The sequence below is a fragment of the Herpailurus yagouaroundi genome, unplaced genomic scaffold (assembly GCF_014898765.1).
Source record: "Herpailurus yagouaroundi ecotype Mexico unplaced genomic scaffold, PumYag 196, whole genome shotgun sequence".
In the NCBI taxonomy this organism is placed as follows: domain Eukaryota; kingdom Metazoa; phylum Chordata; class Mammalia; order Carnivora; family Felidae; genus Herpailurus; species Herpailurus yagouaroundi.
The window spans coordinates 31860144-31871642 of NW_024412427.1; the positions used below are offsets into that span (position 1 = coordinate 31860144).

General features: G+C 38.2%; 1 protein-coding gene across 5 annotated transcripts in view; it reads left to right on the forward strand.

Annotated features, from left to right (window-relative positions):
* Window positions 1-11499, forward strand: part of CFAP61 (cilia and flagella associated protein 61) — a 281759-nt gene that overhangs the window by 115358 nt on the left and 154902 nt on the right. For 4 of the 5 annotated variants that reach the window (XM_040447823.1, XM_040447824.1, XM_040447825.1 and 1 more), the window contains one exon: window positions 6776-6902. The exons of the other annotated variant lie outside the window; for it this stretch is intronic. In XM_040447823.1, the coding sequence (XP_040303757.1) occupies window positions 6776-6902 (127 nt within the window). The remainder of the gene's footprint in view (window positions 1-6775; window positions 6903-11499) is intronic. 5 annotated transcript variants of the gene reach the window in all.

Sequence of the window (11499 nt, forward strand, 5' to 3'; positions counted from 1 at the left end):
TTCTTTTCTTTTCTTTTCTTTTCTTTTCTTTTCTTTTCTTTTCTTTTCTTTTCTTTTCTTTTCTTCTATAATAGACCTCCTAATAGGTGTGAGGTGATATCTTACTGTGGTTTTGATTTGCATGTATCTGTTGATCATCTGTCTTCTTTGCAAAAATGTATGTTCAGATCATCTGCCCATTTTTAAATCAGATGATTATTATTTTTTTGCTATTGAGTTGCATGAATTCTTTATATATTTTGAATATTCACCCCTCATCAGATATATAATTTCCTATCAGATATATATTTTCTCCCTTCAGTAGATTGCCTGTCATTTTGTTGGTGATTTCCTTTGCTCTGCAGAAGATTTTTAATTTCACGTATTCCCACTTGTTTATTCTTTGACTTTGTTGCCTTTCCTTTTGTATTCAGTTCCAATATATCATTGCCAAGTCCAGTGTCAAGGAGCTTACCATGTATGTTCTCTTCTAGGAGTTTTATGGTTTCATCTTACATTAAAGTCTTTAATGCATTTTGTGTTGATTTTTGTGTGTTCTTGCCTTCCTTTGTCACATATTAATTGATCATGTAAGCATGTGTTTATTTCTGGGAAATCAATTCTGTTCCATTAATCTGTGTGTCTGTTTTATGCCAATACTATACTTTTGTGATTACTGTTACTTTGTAATACAGTTTGACCATTTCTTCACTGGGTTAGAGGGCACCTTTTGGGATGAGCACTGGGTGTTGTATGGAAACCAATTTGACAATAAATTTCATATATAAATAAAAAAAAATACAGTTTGAAATCAGGGAGCATGATGCTTCTGGCTTTGTTCTTTCTCAAGGTTGCTTTGGCTAGTTAGGGCCTTTTGTGATTCCATACAAATTTTAGGAATATTTGTTCTATTTCTATGAAAAATGCCATTGTAATTTTCTTAGGGATTGCACTGAATCCATATATTTCTCTGGGTAATAAAGACATTTTAACAATATTGATTCTTCCAATTCATGAGCATGGGAATACTTCCCATTTATTTGTGACTTCAATTTCTTTCATCTATGTATTATAATTCTCAGTGTGCTGGTCTTTCACTTCCTTGGTTAAATTTATTCTTAGGTATTTTATTCTTTTGATGCAATTGTAAATTGGATAGTTTTCTTAATTTTTCTGATAGTTCATTGTTAGTGTATAGAAATGCAATAGATTTTTGTGTAGCGAATTTGTATCCTGTAACTTTACCGAATTTGTTTATTAGTTCTAGCAGTTTTGGGGGCAAGTCTTTACGATTTTCCATATGTAAAATAATGTCATCTGCAAATAGTGAGTTTCACTTCTTCCTTTCCAATTTGGATGTCTTTTATTTCTTCTTCTTGCCTAATTGCTCTGCCTAGGACTTATAGCACTGTATTTAATAAAAATGGTGAGTGTAGGCATTCTTGTCTTGTTCCTGATCTTAGAGGACAGTTTTACGCCAATGAGTATGATCTTAGCTGTGGGTTTGTCATTTATGGCCTTTATTATGTTGAGGTATGCTCCCTCTATGCCTACTTTGTTGAGAGTTTATCATGAATGGATATTGAATTTTGTTATACGCTTTTCTGCATCTATTGAAATGATTGTATGATTTTTGTCTTTCATTTTGTTAATGTGGTGTATCACATTGATTGATTTGATTTGTGGACATTGAACTATTCTTGCCTCCCTGGAGTAAGTCCCCCTTGATCATGGTGTGTGGTCTTCTTAATGTATTGTTGAATTCAGTTTGCAAATAGTTTGTTGAGGATTTTTTCATCTATGTTTATCAAGGATATAGGCCCTTAATTTTATCTTTTTGTGGTGTCTTTGTCTAGTTTTGGTACCAGGTAATGCTTGCCTCCTAAAATGAGTTTGGAAATATCCCCTTCTCTTCAATTTTTTGGAAGAGTTTGAGGATTGGTATTAAATCTTCTTTGCATGTTTGGTAGAATTCACAGTGAAACTGTCTGGCCCTTGACTTTTTGTTTGTTGGGAAGTTTTTTATTACTAATTCAATTTCCTCACTACTGATCTATTAAGATTTTCTATTTCTTCATGATCCAGTCTTGGAAGAGTATATGTTTCCCGTAATTTATCCATTTCTTCTAGGTTGTCCAATTTGTTGGCATGTAATTATTCATATTCTTTCATTTCTGATTTTATTTACTTGAGCCCTCTCTTTTTTTCTTGGTAGGCCGAGCTAAAGGTTTATCTTTTTAAAGAATCAGCTCTTCATTTCATTGATGTTTTCTATTGTCTTTTTAGTCTCCATTTCATTTATTTCTGCTCTGATCTTTGTGACTTCCTTTCTTCTATTAACTTCGGGCTTCATATGTTCTTCTTCTATCTAGTTCCTTTAGGTGTAAGTTAGATAGATTGTTTATTTGAGATTTTTCTTGTTTTTTGAGGTAGGCCTATATCACCATGAACTTCCTCTAAGAACTATTTTTGCTGCATTCAGTAGATTTTGGTATGATGTATTTTAATTTTCATTTCTCTCAAGGTATTTTTAAACTTGCCTTTTGATCTGTTTGTTGACTCATTTGTTGTCCAGCAGCATGTTGTTTAATCTCCACATATTACTGATTTTTCCAGTTTTTTTCTTGTAATAGCTTTGTTGTTTCATACCAGTATGGTTGGAAAGATGCTTGATATGATTTCAGTCTTCTTACATTTATTTAAATTTGTTTTGTAGCCTAACATATGATCCATTCTGGAGAGTGTTCCAGATGCACTTGAGAAGAATGGATATTCTGCTGCTTTTGGATGAAATGTTTTGTATATCTGTATGTTAAGTCCACGTGGTCTAATAAGTCACTTAAGGCTGCTGTTTCCTTTTTTATTTTCTGTCTGGATGATCTATCCAGTGATGTAGTGGGATATTAAAGTCCTCTGCTATTGTATTGCTATAAATCTCTCCCATTTAGGTGCTCCTATACTATACACATAAATATTTATCTCTTTATCATTATTTAATGCCCGTCTTTATCTTTTTTATTAAATTTTTTAATGTTTATTTATTTTTGAGACAGAGAGATGCAGAGCATGAGCAGGGAGGGTCAGAGAGAGAGGGAGGCACAGAAATTCTTAGCAGGCTGCAGGCTCTGAGCTGTCAGCACAGAGCCCAATGCGAGACTCAAACCCTCAAACCATGAGATCATGACCTGAGCTGTAGTCTGACGCTTAACTGACTGAGCCACCCAGGCACCCCCATGTCTTTGTCTTTTAGTTTAGTCTTTGTTTTAAAGCCTGTTTTGTGTGATATAGCTATAGCCTTGTCTGATATAACCCTAGCTTTCTTTTAGCTTCTATTTGCATGGAATATCTTTTTCTATCCCTTCACTTTCAGTCTGTATGTCTTTATGTCTGAAGTGAGTCTCTTATAGACAAGATGTAAACAGATTCCTTTAAGCTGAAAAGAAGGGGCACTATTTATATATATGCATATATATAATATAAAATAGTCTATTTTAAGTTGATAGCAATTTAAGTTTGAACATATTCTAAAGGACTACATTTTTACTCACTCCACCCCCATGTTTTGTGTTTTTGAGGTCACATTTTACATCTTACTTTGTGTATCCCTTAACTAATAATTGAAGCTATAGTTATTTTTACTACTTTTTTTTTTGTTTTTTAACTTTCATACTAGCTTTGCAAGTGATTAATTCACTACCTTTACTATATATTTACTTTTACCAGTGAGATTTATACTTTCATATGTTTTCTAGTTTCTAACTAGTGCCCTTTCTGACATTTCTTGTAAGGCCAGTTTAGTGGTGATGAACTCCTTTAGTTTTTACTTGTCTGGGAAACTCTTCATCTCTTAATTCTGAGTAACAGCGTTGGTGGGCAGAGTCTTCTTGGTTGGAAGTGTGTTCCTTTCATTACTTTGTATGTATCCTGCCACTGCCTTCCAGCCTGTAAAGACTCTGCTGAAAATTCTGCTAATAGTCTTAGGGTGGTTCCCTTCTACAGAACAAGTTGTTGTTTTCTTCCTGCTCTTAAGAGTCTCTCTTTATCTTTAACTTTTGACATTCTAATTATATTTATTAGTGTGGATCTTTTTGAGTTCATCTTATTTTAAACACTCTGTGCTTCCTGGATCTGGATGTCTGTTTTCTTCCCCAGGTTAGGGAAGTTCTCAGCCATGGTTTCTTCAAATACATTTTTTGCCCTTGTCTCTCTCTCTCTTCTTCTGGGACTCCAATAGTGTGAATGGTTTTCTGCTTGATGTTGTCCCATGGGTACCCTTAGGCTGTCTTCACTTTTTACATTCCTTTTTCTCTTCCCTGCTCTGTGTAGATGAGTTCCACTGCCCTGTCTGCTGGATCACTGATTCTTTCTTCTGCTTCATCTAGTCTGCTAGTAACCCCCTCTCGTGTATTTTTCATTTAATGTATTCTTCAGCTCTGTGACTTCTGGTTGGTACTTCCTTGTATTTCCTATCTCTGTGGAAGTTCTCACTGTGCTCATTCATATTTCTCCCATTTTTGGTGAGCATCCTTATGACCATTATTTTGAACTCTTAATCAGGTAAGTTACTTATCTTCATTTCATTAAGATTTTTTCTGAGGTTTTATCTTGTTCTTCCATTTGAAACATATTTCTTTATCCATTCATCTGTTGATGGACATTTAGGCTGTTTCCATAATTTGGCTATTGTTGAAAGTGCTGCTATAAACATTGGGGTACAAGTGCCCCTATGCATCAGCACTCCTGTATCCCTTGGGTAAATTCCTAGCAGTGCTATTGCTGGGTCATAGGGTAGATCTATTTTTAATTTTTTGAGGAACCTCCACACTGTTTTCCAGAGAGGCTGCACCAGTTTGCATTCCCACCAACAGTGCAAGAGAGTTCCCATTTCTCTACATCTTCTCCAACATTTATAGTCTCCTGATTTGTTCATTTTAGCCACTCTGACTGGTGTGAGGTGGTATCTGAGTGCGGTTTTTATTTGTATTTCCCTGATAAGGAGCGACATTGAGCATATTTCATATGCCTGTTGGCCATCTGGATGTCTTCTTTAGAGAAGTGTCTTTTCATGTTTTCTGCCCATTTCTTCACTGGATTATTTGTTTTTCGGGTGTGGAGTTTGGTGAGTTCTTATATACACAATGGAATACTACATGGCAATGAGAAAGAATGAAATATGGCCTTTTGTAGCAACATGGATGGAACTGGAGAGTGTTATACTAAGTGAAATAAGTCATACAGAGAAAGACAGATACCATATGTTTTCACTCCTATATGGATCCTGAGAAACTTAACAGAAGACCATGGGGGAGGGGAAGGAAACAAAAAGTTAGAGAGGGAGGGAGCCAAACCATAAGAGACTCTTAAAAACTGAGAACAATCTGATGGTTGATGGGGGGTGGGAGTTAGGGGAGGGTAGGTGATGGGTATTGAGGAGGGCACCTGTTGGGATGAGCACTGGGTGTTGTATGGAAACCAATTTGACAATAAATTTCATATTAAAAAAATAAAAAAAAAAGAAATATATTTCTGTTTACTCATTTCATTTGACTCTCTGTGTTTGCTTCTATGTGTTAGGCAAAACAGCTACCTTTCCCAATCTTAAAGGAGGGAAGGAGGAGCCTATTGTTTAAACTTGTCCTAGCTCTTGGTTGTTTCTCTATCCTTTGTGATTGTCTAAGCAGCCTGATTTATTCGTGATATGTCCCATTTATTGAGAGAGTACCAAGGCTGTCCATGTTTCAAAGAGAGCATTCATTCAGCACCTACTTCCAGGCTGATTCTAAGCCAGACCTTCATGCAGCAGCTTTCAAAGTATTCAAATATATACAGTTCTGTGGCACTACAGTCATAAATCCTGCTCATCTCCAGATCAGGTGACCTGGAGCTGCATCTTGGGTGATATTTAAAAATTTGGGGGCTTCAGACAAGTGTATAAGCTCTTTTCTGGGAGTTACTGGCAAGCTGTAGCAAAGCTAAGAGAGAGCACAAAGTTGGCACCCTCTGGCCTACTTTCTTTGGACACTCCATAGCTGCTAGATGTGTAGCAAACCTGAGGCCTGCCCCTCAGGCTGCAGCTCCAGGACAAGTACATAGTAGGCCTTTTTCACAGGAAGACCAGGGTGTGTTTCAGTCTGCAACCTGTGCAGTGCCCTAGGGGTGGTAGCCTGCCAAGAACTGCCTCTGTGATTGTTACAGCCCCATGGGACCCAAGAACACAAGCCTCCCTGGCTCCCAGACCCAGGTGATCAAAGAGAGTCCCCTGTGTGGACTGCACCCCTCAGAGTTTTAGCGAGGCAGAGAGAGGGTAAATAGCAGCTCCATATTTGTGAGATCGCTCCCAATCGTGGGTCACTGTGCTAGGGTGAGGTTTTTTGGCAAGATTGAATCTGCCTCTTCTACCATCTTGATGTGGCCCTTTATTGTTTGTTGTGAAGGAGCCATTCAGCTAATTTTGAGGTCTTTTGTAGAGGGAATTATTCCATATGTAGTAGTACATTTGGTGTGTCTGTGGGAGGAGATGAATTCAGGATCTTCCTATGTTTCCATCTTAGACTGGATGGAACATTTCAAAATAAATGCATCTAGAGTGTAACTTTGTGTTCTCTCTGGTTAATGAAAATACATTTCTAGAATGAAATGAGTTACTTTTATAATTAATCAAACGCTAATGTTACATGAACATTTTTGCTGAATATTATTTTACGTATATGTGATACATTATAATTCTGTTCATTTTAAGGGGGAGGATATATATTTTAGTACCTTAACCTAAAAAAAAGTATCTCTCCTCATCCAGGTCTATTAAAATAAGATTAGCCTCTTTGTTGGATACTCCTGGTGTTGAAAACCTTGTTAGCACTCTCATGCTGAATAAAAGTATATTGGAGGATTTAAAGCAATACAATGAGGCTCACAGAGACCCTGTAAGTACCTACTATGACCCGATTGGCTTCCTTTCCCTCGTGATATGGGACCATTATGACCCATGTAGTTTCAGCCTTGAGGTTTCCTTGGATCTCAGTTGGAGAATTGTGTGGTGGGGAGGCAGAGGTGGAGTTGGAAGATGGGAGCAAGAAAAGAAAACCTGGGAAACTGGGGTTTAAGAAAGTGAGGGTGTTCTCCTCACTGGTGGCCCCAAGGCAGAGTGCTGGTCAGATATTCTAAATCTTTATCACAGAGATAGAAAATTTGGACTTGATCCAGACAAGTATCCTGAAACAGGATAGATCTCAGGGCTTGGAATAGGAAGATCTGACTGAGGTTTGGGAATGGTAGCTCAGGAACCTGTGGTGCTTGGTGCTTAACCAGCAACACTGGATATCAGACCTATCCAGTCTGATGGAGCTCCATTTGACCCTACTGGATGGTGATTCTGTCTAGAGGGGTTTTTTTTTGTTGTTGTTGAGCTGGCTATGTCCTCAGGGAATGGATGAGCTAGGAAAGATCTTGTATGACAAATGTTGGGTTCTCTTTCTAGGAGTCCTTATGTTAACACTGCTTTCTTGAGGACCATGACAGTTAACTTAACCAGACATGGAACAGCACATGTAGTTGGAGAAATGCTGTTACATTTTTGATAAATTTTATTAAAAAAAAAAGTCTTATTGAGCTATAACCAATGAACAGCTTGATACATTTTACAATTCAAATACGCCATGTAATGAGCTCCTGTTTCAGGAAAGAGACTAACCCCTGCCTGAAGACTAACCCAGCCTGCCTGAAGTTCCTCTCATGCTCCCATTCAGTTACTTTATCCTCATGTTAATACCACCTTGACTTCTAAGATTATAAATTAGTTATGCCTGTTTTTGAACTTTATTTGAAGGGATTGTACCGTATGTGCTCCGATATCAGGCTTTTATTGCTCAGCAACATGTGAGACTCACACATATTGTGGTGTAAAGTATTTCATTGCATGAATATTCCACAATTTATTTCTTCCTTCCACTGTCATTTGGGAAGGTTTCCAGCTATTGGATCTTTTGAATAAGCACTTTAAGTTTTAGGTCATCCAGAGGGAGACACCTAACACCTGAACACAGTGAAATATTTAATATTTATCAAACAAGTATTTGATAAGGTAGCAGATTAAAAGAAAACTTCTCTCCAGAACATGTTTTTTTGTTTTGGTTTGTCTTGATCTGTTTGTTTTTTCTTTTTTCTTTTTTTGCTACTTCCCTCCTGGCCTGCTAATGCAGTGTGATGTAGTGCCCTGTTTCTCGAAATGTGGTTTAAGGAGCCATAGGGGCCTCTGAGACATAAATTTTCAGGGGCGTCCATGAAGTAACAAAAAAAATTGTTTCTGTAATATGAACAAGAAAGTATTTTCCTTTTCCACTGTATTGATCTTCACACCAATGGTGCAAACGCAGTGGTGAGCACAGCCTTGGGAGTCTCAGTGTGAATCAAAGCAGCGGCACCAGAGTTCGTTGAGTTCTTCATCGCCATTCACTCATGTTAACATCAGGAAAAGAAAATCTAGTGAGGGCATCGTTGCACAGCAACACAATGGCCAAAACAAAAAGAGTGGTACCACTAGATACTGGGGAGGATGCAGGGAAACAGGATCATTCACATGTTGCCAGTGGGAATGTAAAATGCTACCATGCTCTAGGAGACATTTTGGCTATGTCTATAAAAACTAAAAATGCAGCAACCATATGACCTAGTAATTGCACTCCTGGGCATTTATCCCAGAGAAGTGAAGTCTTGTACGCGAATGTTCATAAGCTGTCAGAATCAGCCCAGATGTCCTGCAACAGGTGAATGGGTAAACTGTGACGTGCCCATGCCATGGAATAGTACTTAACAATACAAAGGAACGAACTGTAGGTTTATTCATCAGCTTGGATGAATCTGCAGAGAATTATGCTGAGTTGGGGTGGGGGAAGCCAAGCCCTAAAGGTTACATACTGTATGATTCCACTTACATTACATGTTTGAAATAACTCAGTTTTAGAAATGGAGAAGAGATTATTTGTTGCCACAGGTTAAGGGCCAGAGGAAGGCAGAAAGTAGATGGGTGTGGTTATAGCAAGGTAATTCAAGGGATCTTTTGTTGGAACTGTACTGGTGGATATATGAACTTACACATGGATAAAATTGTGTAGAACTTGATACACACACACACACACACACACACACACACACACACATCAATGTGTGTTCCCTGCTTGTCATATTATGCTAGAGTTTTGCAGAATCTTACTATGACAGGATACTGGGCAAAGCGTAGAAGGAATTTCTCTGTATTTCTTTTTTTAAAAAAAAAAACATTTGTTTTTGAGAGAGAGACAGAGATAGAGTGCAAGCAGGGGAGGGGCAGAAAGAGAAGGAGATACAGAATCTGAAGCAGGCTCCAGGCTCTGAGCTGTCAGCACAGAGCCCAACATGGGGCTCAAACCCACTAACCGTGCAATCGTGACCTGAGCCAAAGTTGGCCGCTCAGCTGACAGAGCCACCCAGGCGCCCCTGTCTGTATCATTTCTTACAACTACTTGTGAGGCTACAGCTATCTCAATATAACTTTCAATAAAAAAAGAAAAAGAAAAGCCAGTTTCACTCAAAGTGGTAAAAATTACTAACTTAATTAAATTTCAATCCTTAAGTACCTGTATTTTCAATATTCTGTTGTGGCAAAATGCGAGGTGCACATAAAGGTCTCCTACTGCAGACTAAAGTATGTTAGTTGTTTCAAGAAAGAGCATTTCTGCAATTGTTTGATTTTCATGCAGAACTAGCCCCTGTTCTCATGGAACACCACTTTTACTTGAAAGAACAGCTGGCAGACAAAATATGGTTATTCGGTCTCGGTTTCGAATACTTGGCAGACATTGTCTTAAAAATGAAAGACGCAAGGCTGTCACTCCAAGGGAACAACTGACAGTATTTGTTCCCTGTGGTAATATCCAAGTTTTCAATAAAAAAATTAGAATTTTGGAAAATCAGTATCTTTCATCATGAGCTTCACAGCTTCCAAAAATTTTAAAAAGTTTTTCTGATGAGGCTGGTGGCAATGTCACCAAATGTGATGCTTTTAATTTTTTTAGCATCTATTTATTATTGAGAGACAGAGCATGAGTGGGAGAGGAGCAGAGAGAGGGAGACACAAAATCTGAAGCAGGCTCCAGGGTCTGAGCTGTCAGCACAGAGCCCAGTGCGGAGCTCAAACTCACGAACTGTGAGATCATGACCTGAGCCAAAGTCAGACGCTCAACTGACTGAGCCACCCAGCGCCCCTGATGCTTTGATATTTTATCATAAGTCAACATTTGGAAAATCTGTGTAAGCTTGGTGAGCCAATATTTTGTAGATAAAACAGGATGTTACAACATCACACATAGGTAAAAAGTACTCACCTGAGTACAAAGTTTACTGATATGGTTTCAGCTTCCACAATGCAATTGATCTTTTATTTTTTTATTTTTTTAAATATTTATTTTTGAGGGGCGCCTGGGTGGCGCAGTCAGTTAAGCGTCCGACTTCAGCCAGGTCACGATCTCGCGGTCCGTGAGTTCGAGCCCCGCGTCGGGCTCTGGGCTGATGGCTCAGAGCCTGGAGCCTGTTTCCGATTCTGTGTCTCCCTCTCTCTCTGCCCCTCCCCTGTTCATGCTCTGTCTCTCTCTGTCCCAAAAATAAATAAACGTTGAAAAAAAAAATTAAATATTTATTTTTGAGAGAGACAGAGCACAAGAGGGGGAGGGGCAGAGAGAGGGAGTCACAGAATTGGAAGCAGGTTCCAGGCTCTGAGCTGTCAGCACAGAGCCCGACGTGGGGCTCAAACCCACGAACTGTGAGATCATGACCTGAGCCAAAGTCGGAAGCTTAACCAGGCACCCTGCAACTGATCTTTAAAACAGTACCACTTGTTGAGCATCAGAGAAGAATATCAATAATTATCTGAAAGATTATTTAAATACTTCCCTGTTTTCTAGCTCTGTATCTTTGTGAAGACAGATTTTTTTTGTATATTTCAACCAAAATAACATATTGCAGCAGATTGAATGAAGAAGCAGATATGAGCATCCAGCTGTCTTTCATTAAGCCAGACATTAAAGGGATTTGAAAAAATATAAAACAATGCTACTCTCCTCTCTAAATATTTTTGTCAAATTTTGAATTTTGTTTTAATTAGTAAATTCAACAAAAATGAATCAACATCAAAATTTTCCCAATTTTAATTTCTAATATAGAAAATAGTGATAGATAGATATTACACACATAAACCAAGCTCTTGGGGGTCCTCAGGGAATAGGGGTCCTGGGATCACAATATTTGAGAACCACTAATGCAGAGCTAAGGAAAACAGATTCCAGGTCAAAGGGACTGTGGTTTGAATCACAGATCCAGCCCTTACTAACTGGAAATCTCAGCATGTTACTCAGCCCCCCAAGCCTTATTTTCTGGTAAGTGAAATAGAGAATATGATAATATTCATAGGAGTGAGGGTTCAATGAACACAGGGAGGACATTTAACTTAGTACATGGTCCAAAGGTAGGATGTTGGCTCTGACCGTCATT